This window comes from Rhinatrema bivittatum, chromosome 15, assembly GCF_901001135.1.
Source record: "Rhinatrema bivittatum chromosome 15, aRhiBiv1.1, whole genome shotgun sequence".
In the NCBI taxonomy this organism is placed as follows: Eukaryota; Metazoa; Chordata; class Amphibia; order Gymnophiona; family Rhinatrematidae; genus Rhinatrema; species Rhinatrema bivittatum.
In genome coordinates, this window is record NC_042629.1 from 80,948,312 (window position 1) to 80,962,804 (window position 14,493).

General features: G+C 54.6%; 1 protein-coding gene across 3 annotated transcripts in view; it reads left to right on the forward strand.

The window, feature by feature from the left end:
- The window catches only part of MFN2 (mitofusin 2), a gene marked incomplete at its 3' end in the record, with an annotated part of 78,375 nt that overhangs the window by 34,723 nt on the left and 29,159 nt on the right, over nucleotides 1–14,493 (forward strand). For 2 of the 3 annotated variants that reach the window (XM_029578824.1, XM_029578825.1), the window contains 1 exon segment: nucleotides 71–178. In XM_029578824.1, the coding sequence (XP_029434684.1) occupies nucleotides 71–178 (108 nt within the window). 3 annotated transcript variants of the gene reach the window in all.

Sequence of the window (14,493 nt, forward strand, 5' to 3'; positions counted from 1 at the left end):
AAAGTTCTGATTAGATTCCACACTGCTTTGACCTACATTTGATTGTTTTATTTTTTTCCTTTTTATGTAGGAGAAACAATTCTTCCACAAGGTAAATGATCGTCTTTCTCGTCCCAATATATTCATTCTGAATAATCGCTGGGATGCATCTGCTTCGGAGCCAGAGTACATGGAGGAGGTATGTATTGAGCCTTTGAGGGGCTCCTTTCAAAGCACTTTGGATTATAATTAAATAACCCCCAGTTAATTTTGAGCTTTTGGCCTTTAATTCAGGTAGGAGCACCGGGATGCCTTCCCGGTGCTCCTATATGTTTTCCTGCCATGGCCGCTCATCGGGCGGACACTACGGCGCATAGAACTTTATCCGGCGCCTGTGGTGCTCATCGCGCCCGAGTGGCCTCGGCGACCATGGTTCGCGGATCTCCAGTACTTGGCGTTGGAGGAGCCCATCCGGTTCCCGTATGTGCTGGACCTGCTCCATCAGGGTCCCGTTTGTTTCGACCGGGTCGAATGCTTTTGTCTAGCGGCTTGGATTTTGAGAGGCGTAGGTTGAAGGCACGGGGCTATTCGGATGCGGTCGTTTCGACGTTGTTACGGTTCCGCAAGGCGTCCACGTCGCTAGCGTATGTACGCGTCTGGAAGGTTTTTGAGACGTGGTGTCTTGAGCAGGACTTACGGACCACACGGACCTCAGTGCCGGAGATTTTACGTTTTCTCCAGGATGGATTGTCTAAGGGGTTGTCTTGTAGTTCCCTTCGAGTTCAGGTGGCGGCTCTGGCCTTGTTGCGGGGTCCAGTTCACGGAGTGACATTGTCTTCTCATCCGGATGTTGTGCGTTTCCTGCGTGGGACCAAACATTGCGTCCGCCGTTCCGTTCTCCATGTCCGTCCTGGAACCTGAACTTGGTTTTGAAGGCGTTGTGCGCCGCTCCTTTCGAGCTCATTCGCAATTCTACCGTCAAGGACTTGACTCTCAAGGTGGTCTTTTTGGTAGCGATTGTCTCGGCGAGATGTGTCTCGGAGCTTCAAGCTTTGTCTTGTTGGGAACCTTTTTTACGGATTACTGACTCGGGAGTTTCGCTCCGTATGGTGCCATCCTTTTTGCCTAAAGTGGTGTCTGCTTTTCATCTCAATCAGAAGGTGGAACTACCCTCGTTTCCGGAGGGGGATAGGTCAGTTCCTAGTCATCGTGACTTGCGTCGGTTGGATGTGCGAAGGGCATTGTTGTATTATTTGGAGGTTACGAATGCCTTTCGGGTGTCAGACCATCTCTTTGTGCTGTGGGGCGGTCATCGTCGTGGTCAGGCGGCGTCCAAGACCACCATTGCCCGCTGGTTGAAGGAGGCGATTAGTTCGGCGTATCTCCTTCAGGGCAGGTCTTCTCCAGTGGGTCTAAAGGCCCATTCGACACGTTCCCAGGCTACGTCCTGGGCGGAGTGCAACCATATTTCTACGGAAGAGATTTGTAGGGCGGCAACATGGAAATCGTTGCATACATTTGCTCGGCATTATCGCCTGGATGTTCACGCTTCCGGCAACGGCTATTTCGGTGCCGGAGTGCTCAGAGCTGGACTCTCCGGGTCCCACCCCAAGTAAGGTAGCTCTGCAAATTTTGATACCGATTAAAGATTCCCTTCAAAAAACACGAATTCTGGAACTCCTGCCTTATATCCATCAACAACTTGCTCTCAAGCCTTAACCTAATCCTCAATTCCAACAAAACGGAAATACTCCTCATCTCTCAAGACAGTAACTACGCTAGGCCAAACTCGAACCCTATAAATCAGCCCTCCTTCTCGTCCAAGGTGAGAAACCTCGGAGTCATCTTGGATCATCAATTAAACCTAAAGAGATTCATCAATAACACAGCTAAAGAGGGTTTCTATAAATTGCAAGTCCTTAAACGACTCAGACCACTCTTACACTTCCAAGATTACAGATCAGTGCTCCAAGCAATCATTTTCTCTAAAATCGATTATTGCAATTCTCTGCTAATCGGCCTTCCAGCTAACACCCTTAAATCCCTCCAAATGTTGCAAAACGCCTCTGCCAGGATACTGACTAAGACCAACAAGAGAGACCATATTACCCCCATCTTAAGGAACCTACATTGGCTCCCAATCAAGTACAGAATCCTATACAAAACACTAACGATCATTCACAAAACCATCTACAAGCTCACTCCACTGGAACTCAACATTCCTCTTCAACCACATCTTCCAACCAGTCCGAGAACAGCCTACAAAAACACTCTCCTTACAACTTACATCAAATCCTCTCTAAGTAAACGAGCCATGTCAGTAGTAGGTCCAACACAATGGAACTCTCTACCACCAGAACTCCGTTCAGAACATTGCCCAATCAACTGTAAAAAGAGACTAAAAACCTGGCTATTTGAGCAAGCGTTCCAATTATGATAACATACCTCAACACCACCACACTATCCATCACCCTAAATTAAGACTATTCAATCATGATATCCTTTCAATTTAATAACCCTCTCTACATCAGCTTACCCCAAAGCTTTATGTCTCTCATATTAAATATATGCGCCCAATAATAAAAATATGCGTTTTCTCCCCTTATTATGCTCCAAGTTTTCCCCATGTATTCTGATCCAAGTTTTATGCCATGTTCTATGTAATTTGCATTCTCACATGCCTGTTTTTCAGTTACAATGTAAACCGAGATGATATGTAAAACTTTACATGAATCCCAGTATAAAAAAAAGTTAAATAAATAAATAAATACATCCCAGGAGTCTGGACTGATCCGGGTACGTACAGGGAAAAGAAAATTAGGTCTTACCTTGGTTAATTTTCGTTCCTGTAGTACCACGGATCAGTCCAGAGTCCCGCCCGTTTTCTGCTGTGAAGAGGGAGAGTCCGTTGTCGTGCCGGTTTTCTCTGTCCTTTTCTGTCTCTGTTTCTGTTTATTCATTATCGATGGCTCAGGTTCTGGTCCCATTTGGGGGATAGTTGAGCCGGTGGTTTTGGTTGGTAGGTTTTTGTATATAGTTCGTTTGTTATGATATTGGGGCTTCATCTGCTCTGACATTAAGTAAGTCTGCCAGACTGTAGGTAGCACCAGCCTAGATAAGGCGGAGTTTGGTTTGTAAACTTCTGTCTCCATCTGCTAGAGGGGGGGCAAAACCCAGGACTCTGGACTGATCCGTGGTACTACAGGAATGAAAATTAACCAAGGTAAGACCTAATTTTCTTTTGAAGTAGTCAATTTATAGGAAAAATTGATGCCTGAAGAACGGTGCAGAAATCAGTCAGAAAGAAAAGGTAATCTATAGAAGCCATTTTGATAACTTGCTTGATCTGGTCTCATCTAAAATGAAACAAAGACTCTTGATCTTCTGTTGAATCGTAAAGGAAGTGTTGTTGATCAAAAGGGTCTTTTCATTAAAAGCTGAGAAAGGACTGTGGATCGCCAGAAATTCAGTCTTGGTCATGTTTATTGTGATATAGCCATTTCTGAAGAATAGAAAAACAAATATTCCCTGTACGTACCCGGATCAGTCCAGACTCCTGGGTTTTGCCCCCCTCCTAGCAGATGGAGACAGAAGTTTACAAACCAAACTCCGCCTTAACTAGGCTGGTGCCACCTACAGTCTGGCAGTCTTCTTCTGTCTCCTAGCAGGTGGAGGGGGTGCAAATCCTACAGTCTGAGCTGAGGCCTAGTTTTCTGAGTAAAAAAAGATTGAAAAAAAAAAAAAAAGTAAGAGATCAGATTTTTGATTGGTAGTTTGATTTGAGAGTTTTTAGGTAGGTAAGTAGGGGCTGAGACCGCAGTGGGGTGCCTGCTGGTCCGCCCGTCCCTCTTCCCAGGTCCCTGGGGGGTTGAGACCGCTGAAGGTGGGCTGAGGGCCCTTGCCAGCGTGTTGTCTGCCTGGGGGTGATACCGGGGAGCCCGGCTCACTCCCCCCAGGTGGTCCCGGAGCCAGAGGTATTTATAAAAAAAAAAAAAAAAAAAAAAAGTTATTTAATTTGTGTGTTGGTTTACCGTGCTGGCCGTCTTTCTGTTGTCTTTTTCTGTCCCTTCGGGCGCGCCGTTCGTGATCGTGAGGGCGAAGGGAACGGGGAGCAGCTGCGTTTTTGTTTTTTGTAGTCGCCGGGAGAGTTGGGAGCATGCCGCGGCGTCCTGTGTGCAGGGCCTGCGGCGCGGCCCGGCGCCTCTCCCGTGACAGCCTCGGTTCCGGCTGTCTCTCGGGGGGGGGGGGAAGGTGGCTCAGCTACTCCGCCGCCGCGGAGAGCACGGCAGGCACGAGCCGAGGCTCCGGGAAGCTCGTCGGGGGTGAAGGCTGGCCCGTCCCTGCGCAGCGCGGGAACGGGCGCCATTTTGAGCCCGGCGACGTCGGCGGCGGGAAAATCCGCCATTTTGTCCCCTGCACGGCCGGGAAAGGCGGCGTCCGAGGCAGGGAGGGGGAGGGAGGATTTACCTCCCGCGTTGTCCCCACAGCGGTCAGTCCCTGAAGGGGGCGCGGAACCGCGGCCGGCGGTGGAGAGCGTGCCGGGGGAGGACCCGGATCTTAGCTCTTCAGACTCCTTTAATTCGGAGTTCGTGTTGGTGATGCACAGGGCTTTTAGAGCGCGGCACATGGCCAGGAAAACAGCGCGGGGTTCGCTGCGCGCAGACCAGGGGTCAGAATCCCGGAAGAGAGTCCGGTCCACTCCGGTGTCGGATCCCTCGGGGGTGGTCCGACCATTCCGGTTGGGAGCGCCACAGGGGGACCCGGATACCGAATCTGAGTCAGATGAACCGGACGAGCAGGATCCGCCGTCCCAGCCGCGAGGCATTGAGGGGGACGGGGATCCGGGAACAGTTGGTCCCAGTATTGGCTACGGGGACGGGGATGACCCTAAGGTAGTGCGCTTGTTAGTGCGCTTGTTTCGCCGGGACGAGCTCGCGCCGTTGATTCCGGCTATCCTGGAGGAACTAGCTATCGAGTTGCCGCAGCAGGAGTCTTGGCTCGGTCGCACGGATCAGTTTCCGTTGCATTTTTCAGCATCGAATCTGCTGTTTAAGGAATGGGACACCCCAGATTTGGGGTTGAAGGTTGCTAAGGCCATGGATAAATGGTATCCGCTTACGGAGGATGCGCTCGAGTTGTTCAAAAGCCCGAGAATAGATTCGGCAGTGGCGGCCGTGTCAAAGAGGACCACCATTCCGGTGACTGGTGGGACGGCCCTTAAGGATTTACAGGATTGCAAGCTGGAGGTGCAGCTCAAGAAGATTTTCGTGGTCTCCGCTCTCGGGATTCGAGCGGCTATTTGCAGCAATTTCTCTTTGCGGGCAGGACTTCGGTGGGCTCAGCAGCTCTCCGCTAAGGAAGCTCTGTCGCGGGAGAGGGCGCTGCAGGCCGGTCGTTTAGAGGCGGTGATTGCTTATAGTGCCGATGCGTTTTATGATTTGCTGCGCACCTCGGCACGTGCCATGGTGTCGGCGGGGTCGACGCGGCGCTTGTTATGGCTGCGACATTGGGCGGCAGACGTATCTTCTAAAGCTAGGTTAGGGTCCCTACCGTTTAAAGGAAAGTTGCTCTTTGGGAAAGAGTTGGAGGATTTAATTGAGTCGGTGGGCAAGAACAAGGTCCATCGTTTACCGGAGGATAGACCGCGGACTAGGGGGGCCCCAGTGGCGAGAGTCTGCTTCCGGGGTGGTCGTAGACCACCTAGGCAACAGTCGTATGCGCAGTCCTTTCGAGGGCGCCGTTTTGGCAGACCGGGCGCCGGTCAGTAAACTTTCGCAAGGATGGGCGGCAGGTCCACTCCTCGGTTCCGGAAATCGGCGGCAGGTTGGGGCGATTTTACGGGGAGTGAGCCAGAATCACCTCGGATCAGTGGGTCTTAGAGGTGATAAGTCAAGGTTACGCGTTAGATTTTGCACGGCGGCCCCGGCCGTGTCTCATGGTGTTGCCATGCGGGTTTTCGGAAAGGAGGCGAGCGCTGCGGGAAACGATGTGTCACTTGCGGGAGCTAGGCGCGATCGTTCCGGTGCCGTCGCACGAGCTTCGTAGCGGTCGATATTCAGCATGTTTTGGCCTATTCTAGACCTCAAAGGGGTCAACAGGTGCTTGCGGATTCCCCGTTTTCGGATGGAAACTCTGCGGTCGGTAATTGCCTCGGTGAGACAGGGTGAGTTTCTGGCGTCTCTGGATCTCGCGGAGGCGTATCTGCATATCGGAATCCGCAAGGAGTATCAACAGTACCTCCGATTCGCGGGTTTGGGTCAGCACTTTCAATTTCAAGCTCTACCGTTCGGATTGGCAACGGCTCCGCGGACGTTCACCAAGATCATGGTCGTGGTGGCTGCCCACCTTCGCAAGAAGGGGTGTCTGGTCCACCCGTATCTGAACGATTGGTTGATCCGGGCGAAGTCCGAACGACTGTGTCGGTTAGCGGTCCAACGGGTGGTCGGTTTACTGCAGAGGCTTGGCTGGGTTATCAACCTGGCCAAGAGTCATCTGGAGTCTTCGCAATCACTGGAATTTTTGGAAGCTCTGTTCGACACTCGGAAAGGCATGGTGTACCTAACGCAGGAGCGAATGATCAAGTGGCAGGGACATGCCGGCCGGTTGTTGAGCAAGGCCATTCCAGTCGTCTGGGATTACGTGCAAATGGTGGGGTCAATGACATCCACCCGAGAATTGGTTCCCTGGGCGTTCGCTCATAGGCGTCTCTTACAGTGGGCGTTGCTGTCCCGTAGGAATCTAGTGTCGGAAGAGTTTTATCTCCCCTTGCCGCTACCGCAGTTGGCGCGCTCCAGCATGGCCTGGTGGCTATGTCCAGGCAACTTGGCACGGGGAGTTTCGTTGGCAGTTCCCTCGTGGACGGTGGTTACCACAGATGCCAGCCTGTAGGACTGGGGCGCGGTGTGCCTCAGACAGTCGGTCCAGGGCACGTGGTCACCGACGGAAGCGTCTTGGTCCATCAATCGGTTGGACACCAGGGCGGTGCGTTTGGCTCTCCGGGCGTTTTCTTCCACTGGTGCGGGGTAGGTTCCTGTCGGACACTGCAACGACTGTGGCGTATCTCAACCGTCAAGGCGGTACTCCGAGTCAACCGGTGGCCGCCGAAGCTCGTCAGCTCATGCACTGGGCCGAGAGGTCTAGCGGCGTCACATATTGCCGGAGTGGAGAATGTTCAGGCGGATTTCCTCAGTCGTCATCGTCTAGACCCCGGCGAGTGGGAGCTCGCGGACGGGGCGTTCTGGCTCCTTTGTGCTCGGTGGGGAACACCGGCCTTGGATCTGATGGCGATATTTCAGAATGCCAAGGCTCCACGGTTCTTTGCTCGCCGCAGGGAAACGGGAGCACAGGGCGTGGACGCCCTGGCACTTCCCTGGCCGACGGAAGTACTTCTTTACGTGTTCCCTCCATGGCCGCTCATCGGACGGACAATCCGACGCATAGAACTACATCCGACGCCCGTTGTGCTCGTCGTGCCCGAGTGGCCTCGGAGGCCGTGGTTCGCGGATCTCCAGAATCTGGCGCTGGAGGATCCCATCCAGTTCCCATATGTGCCGGACCTACTCCATCAGGGGTCCGTTTGTTTCGACCGGGTCGAATGCTTTTGTCTAGCGGCATGGCTTTTGAGAGGCGTAGGCTGAAGGCACGGGGTTATTCGGATGCGGTCGTTTTGACGCTGTTACGATCCCGCAAGGCATCCACGTCGCTGGCGTATGTACGCGTTTGGAAGGTATTTGAGTCGTGGTGTCTTGAGCAAAGATTGCGGACTACGTGGACCTCGGTGCCGGAGATTTTACGTTTTCTCCAGGCTGGTTTGTCGAAGGGGTTGTCTTGTAGTTCCCTTCGGGTTCAGGTTGCGACGTTGGCGTTGTTGCAGGGCCCAGGCCCAGGTGGGAGGTTATCCTCCCATCCGGATGTTGTACGTTTTCTTCACGGAGCAAAGCATTTGCGTCCGCCGCTCCATTCTCCATGTCCGTCGTGGAACCTGAATTTGGTCTTGAGGGCGTTGTGCGCCGCTCCCTTCGAGCCCATTCGTAAGGCTACTGTGAAGGATTTGACTCTAAAGGTAGTGTTTTTGGTAGCGATTGTCTCGGCAAGACGGGTGTCAGAGCTTCAAGCTTTGTCTTGTCGGGAGCCTTTTCTGCGGATTTCGGACTCCGGTGTTTCAATTCGTACGGTGCCGTCCTTTTTGCCTAAGGTGGTGTCTGCTTTTCATCTCAATCAGACTGTGGATCTCCCGCGGATACATCTGTTCCGGGTCAGCGTGACTTACGTCGGTTGGATGTGCGAAGGGCATTGTTGTATTATTTGGAGGTTAAAAATGCTTTTCGTGTGTCAGACCATCTCTTTGTTCTGTGGGGCGGTCATCATCGGGGTCAGGCGGCGTCCAAGACGACTATTGCCCGCTGGTTAACAGAGGCGATTGGTTCGGCGTACCTTCTCCAGGGCAGGTCTCTGCCAGTGGGCTTAAGAGCCCATTCGACTCGTTCCCAGGCTACGTCCTGGGCGGAGTGCAACCACATTTCTACGGAAGAGATTGGTAGGGCAGCAACGTTGAAGTCGTTGCATACATTTGCTCGGCATTATTGCCTGGATGTGCAGGATTCCAGCACGAGCAATTTTGGTGCCGGAGTGCTCAGAGCGGGACTCTCCGGTTCCCACCCCAAGTAGGGTAGCTCTGGTACATCCCAGGAGTCTGGACTGATCCGGGTACGTACAGGGAAAAGAAAATTAGGTCTTACCTTGGTTAATTTTCGTTCCTGTAGTACCACGGATCAGTCCAGAGTCCCGCCCGTATCTGCTATGATGAGGGAGAGTCCGTTATCGTGCGGTGTTCTTTCTCTCTGTCCTGTTTTGGTTGTCTGTTGGTGTTTATCAATGGCTCGGGTTCTGGTCCCATTTGGGGGATAGGTGAGCCAGTGGTTGGTTGGTAGGTTCCTATATATAGTTCGTTTGTGGTGAGATTTGGGGCTTCATCTGCTTTGACATTAAGTAAGACTGCCAGACTGTAGGTGGCACCAGCCTAGTTAAGGCGGAGTTTGGTTTGTAAACTTCTGTCTCCATCTGCTAGGAGGGGGGCAAAACCCAGGAGTCTGGACTGATCCGTGGTACTACAGGAACGAAAATTAACCAAGGTAAGACCTAATTTTCTTTTTCTCATTTCAAGAGTCTCATCCTGAGAGTGCCCAATTTGGATAACAGACTGGATGTCATCCACATAGATTTTATAACAGTGAGGATCTTACAGATAGGAGCAATATAGTTCCCTGTACGTACCTGGATCAGTCCAGACAGTGGGTTATGTCCCCAATCCAGCAGATGGAGTCAGCACAAGCTTTGAGGGGGCGTATCCATATATACTACTACCCCCTCTGCAGGAGTTCAGTATCTTCTGACTCCAGCAGATGCGAGTAGGGGAATCAGGCTTCCCCTCCTTTTCCTTCACTTTCTTGCTTGATTATGGCTTGTTGTTGTCTTTTTCTGTGGATCAAGTTTGTATCAAGTTTGTATTAAGTTTAAAAAAAAAAAAAAAAAAAAAAAGGCAGAGTTCTTTCAACTTCTGGGGAGTGGCTTATCTTCCTTGTCTCTTCTCTGCGGCCTTGCTGTTTATTTCTCGTTGCAGCCAGGGGTAAGTTTGTTTTTCCTTTGTAGTTTTTTCCTTTACAGCTCAGCCCCCGGTGCCCGCGAAAGCCGGTGGAGCCGGCCTCTTCGCTCTTTACTCCCTCACCCGCGGCCATTTTACAGCTCCTCATGGGCTGCTGAGCCATTTAGGGAAAGATGTCTGGGGCGGGTCGTGTGGCCGGGAAGGCCCCCCCGCGGCACCCTCCTCTATTTTCGGACAGCGGGCAGTGCGGGCCGACCGGGCCCCCCCGCAGCGGCGCCTTTGTGCGCGTGGCCCCCCCCGTGGCTTTTTCTTTTCTCCTGCAGCGATCCCGATGCCGCGGCCGTCCCGCTGTGCGGCCTGCGGAGACCCGGGGTCCCGGATTTCCCGGGAGGGCATCTGTGCACGATGCCTTCCCGGGGGGGAAGGTACCTCACAGTCCCTGACTGATTTCTCTTTTTTGCCCGGGCGGTGCGGGCTGGCCACTCCGCCATTTTTGGCGGGAACGGCGGCCATTTTACATTCTGAGCGCCCTGAGGCGCAGGCCACGAGGGGGAACGGATCCCTGGAGGCCACGAGGGAGAACGGATCCCTGGAGGACTCTACCAGCGGGGGTGTTCCCCCGATTTTGGTGCAGGAACCAAGCACCCAGAGCCAGGGAGCAGGAACCACGCCGCCCCCGAAGCGCACCCGAGCAGGCCGGGGTTCTCTCCAGAGTTTATCCTGCTCATGCATACCGCTTATCTGCAGGGGCTGGAAGCACCTGTGGGACCCCCCCCCCCTCCTAAGATCCCTCGGATGTCGCCCTCGACGCCGGCCCCCCCCGACCCTCCGGGAGTGGGGGCCTCCCGCCTTCCTACCCGGGTCCGATCCACGCCCGCGGCAGTGGGGGCGGTGTCAGACCCAGCGGGACATGGACTTGACCTCCCGGACGGGGGACAAGGGGACGGCACACAGGAGGGGGATGATCCGCGTACCCTACGCCTCTTCCAGAGGGAAGAGCTGGACGACCTCATCCCGCAGATCATCCAAGAATTAGATTTGGATCCGCCACCAGACCCGCCTGCCCCAGTAGCTCCCGCTGTCATCACTTCTTCAAGGAAGGGAGATCCTGTCCTGGCGGCACTCCGGCCGAGGGCTCGGGCTTTTCCCATTCATGACTCGTTTTTACAACTTCTCACCAGGGAATGGGACACCCCGGAGGCCTCCCTGAAGAGCAGCCGGGCTATGGAAAAGCTGTACCCACTCCCCGAAGATTTTCTGGACCTCATCAAGGTCCCAAAGGTGGACTCCGCAGTGTCGGCGGTCACGAAGAGGACGACTATCCCAGTGACGGGAGGTGCGGCGTTGCAGGACACACAGGATCGTAAGTTGGAAGTTTTCCTTAAGCGGGTTTTCGAGGTCTCCGCTCTGGGTATGCGGGCGGTGATGTGCAGTTCGCTTGCCCAGCGGGCTAGTCTCCTTTGGGTGCAACAACTCCTCACGTCTCAGAACCTGCCGTCCGATGAGGCTGCCCAGGCAGATCGGCTAGAAGCCACAGTGGCGTTTGGGGCGGACGCCTCGTACGACCTTTTTCGGGTCCTCGCAAGATCCATGGTTTCGGTAGTGGCAGCACGACGACTACTGTGGCTACGCAATTGGGCGTCTGATACGTCCTCTAAGTCCAGTCTGGGCTCTCTTCCCTTCAGGGGCAAGTTCCTCTTCGGGGAGGATTTGGACCAGATCATCAAGTCCCTGGGGGAGAACGCTGTTCATCGGCTGCCGGAGGATAGGTTTCGACCATCCAGAGCGTTTTCTTCTTCTCGGACCAGAGCCAGAGCGCAACGGCGCTACAGGGGCTACAGACAGACGGACTCCCGGCCATCCGCCCCCAGGTCTCAGCCCTGGTTGCGCGCCTTCCGCGGGCATCGGCCCGCACGCACTACTCCCGGAACCGGGAACCCCTATACCAAGTCTTCACAATGATGCCAGTCTCGCCCACTCCCCTGTCCCCAGGATTGGGGACCGACTAACGTATTTCTAAGCGGAGTGGGCACGGATCACCTCGGACCAGTGGGTCCTGGATACCATAAAACACGGCTACGCATTGGAATTTGTCCGCCCCCCGCAGGGAAGGTTCATCTTTTCCCCCTGTGGCTCGGACCTCAAGAGAGGAGCGGTGCAGCTGACTCTGGACAGACTCCGGGAGATAGGCGCTACTCGGGCCACTATTCCATCTATTTCGTCGTACCAAAGAAGGACGGTTCCTTCCGGCCTATCCTAGTCCTCAAGGAAGTCAACAAATCCCTTCGAGTCGTTCGGTTCCGCATGGAAACGCTCCGGTCAGTGATTGCGGCGGTGCATCGGGGGGAGTTCCTCGCCTCCCTGGACTTAACGGAGGCCTACCTGCACATTCCCATCCGCCCGGACCACCACAGTTTCCTTCGTTTCAAAATTCTGGACCAGCATTTTCAGTTCACGGCTCTCGCATTTGGATTGGTGCCGGCGCTGCACACCTTCACCAAGATCATGGTAGTTGTGGCGGCAGCTCTCCGGAAGGAGGGCATCCTGGTTCATCCTTATCTGGACGATTGGCTCCTCCGGGCGAAGTCATTCGATCATGGACGCTCAGCGGTGACCCGAGTAGTACGGTTTCTACATTCCCTGGGATGGGTAGTGAACTTCTCCAAGAGCTCCCTCATGCCCTCGCAACGCTTGGGTTTTTTTTGGGGGCAACTTTCGACACCCTACTGGGCAAAGTTTTTCTGCGCCAGGACAAAGCTCAATCCTTGCGGGATCACACACGACGGTCCTCTGCGTTACCAGAGCCCACCTCCTGGGACTACCTGCAACTCCTGGGAGTGATGGGGTCCACCATCGACCTTGTACCTTGGGCTTTCGCGCACCTCAGGACCTTACAGTGGGCGCTCTTCTCCCGTTGGAAACCAGTATTGCAGGACTATCAGATGATTCTCCCGCTCCCACAGAATGCCAGGGACAGTCTGGGCTGGTGGTTGGATCCGCCGAACCTGGCCCGTGGCATGTCCCTCGATCTGCCAAATTGGGTGGTGGTGACCACCTATGCCAGTCTAGCAGGCTGGGGTGCAGTCTGCGATCGAAGCGCCACGCAGGGGACGTGGTCCACGGTGGAGGCGAAGTGGTCAATCAACCGTCTGGAAACCAGAGCGGTCCGGCTAGCTCTGCGACATTTCCTCCCGCTTCTTCGGAACCGAGAAGTCAGAATCCTATCGGACAACGCTACCACCATGGTCTACATCAACCGACAAGGAGGCACGCGCAGCCCGCAGGTCGCGCTCGAGGCGGCGCTGCTGATGCAATGGGCGGAGCGTCATCTCGTCCGGCTAGCGGCCTCGCACGTCGCCGGTGTGGACAACGTCCAGGCGGACTTCCTCAGTCGTCAACTGCTGGACCCGGAGAGTGGTCTCTCTCCGACAAAGCAATGCAACTTCTCGTCCATCGGTGGGGGGCCCCCCACTTGGATCTGATGGCGTCCGCTCTCAACGCCAAGGCTCCACGCTTCTTCAGTCGCCGGAGAGAGCGCGGAGGGAGTGGATGCCCTGGTCCTCCCGTGGCCGCCATATCTTTCTTTTCCACCATGGCCCCTGGTGGGCAGGATGCTCCGCAGAATAGAAAGCCATCAGGGGACCGTGGTTTTCGTCACCCCAGAATGGCCCAGGCGACCCTGGTTTGCGGACCTGCTACAGCTGGTGATCGACGGGCCAATCAGACTGGGGCACCTCCCCCAGCTCCTACATCAGGGCCCGGTATTTTTCGAGCAGGCAGAATTCTTCTGTCTTGCAGCCTGGCTTTTGAGAGGCGCCGCCTCCGGCGTCGGGGCTACCTGGAGGCGGTAGTATCCACGCTATTGCGGGCACGAAAGACATCGGCCTATGTTCGAGTCTGGAAGGTGTTCGAGCTGTGGTGTACCAGCCAGGCCACGAGACCCGCTAAGGCTTCTGTACCTCAGATCCTTCAGTTTCTACAGGCGGGGGTGGAAAAAGGGCTCACCTATAATTCACTACGGGTTCAGGTGGCCGCCCTTGGTTCGCTGTTGAGCGATGGGGGCTCTCTTCTACAGCATCCTGACATTGCTCGTTTTCTCAAGGGTGTCAAGCATATGCGTCCTCCGTTACGGGACCCTTGTCCCTCCTGGAGTCTTAACCTTGTGCTTTGCTCCCTGTCGGGACCACCGTTCGAGCCGCTGCGCAGCGCAACGATAAAGGATCTCACTCTCAAGACTGTATTTCTTGTGACCATCTGTTCCGCTCGACGCATCTCGGAGATGCAGGCTCTGTTGTGTAGAGAGCCCTATCTCCGTTTCTCCGACTCTGGAGTTTCGCTTCGCACCGTTCCCTCCTTCCTTCCGAAGGTGGTTTCTGCATTCCATGTGAACCAGACGGTGGAGTTGCTGTCCTTCTCTTCCTCAGAGCCGAAGTCTCTCCGTCTCTTGAATGTCAAGCGCACTCTGCGCCTCTATCTGGAGGCTACAAATGAGTTCCGAACCTCTGACCATCTCTTTGTACTCTGGGCCGGTCCTAAGAAGGGGTCTCAGGCCTCGAAGACTACCATTGCCAGATGGCTGAAGGCCGGCATTGCTGCTTCTTACATTGGGGCGGGTCGGACTCCCCCACCCGGAATCGTAGCGCATTCTACACGTTCTCAGGCGGCTTCCTGGGCGGAGGTTCGCTCGGTATCCTCGCAGGAAATTTGTAGGGCAGCCACCTGGAAATCGTTACACACGTTCTCGAGGCACTATCGTCTGCACCTCGCCTCTTCGGTCTCTGGACACTTTGGCGAGCAGGTTCTCTGAGCAGGCCTCGCAGGACCCCACCCGATTTAGGGAAGCTTGGGTACATCCCACTGTCTGGACTGATCCAGGTACGTACAGGGAAAAGAAAATTATTATTTACCTGCTA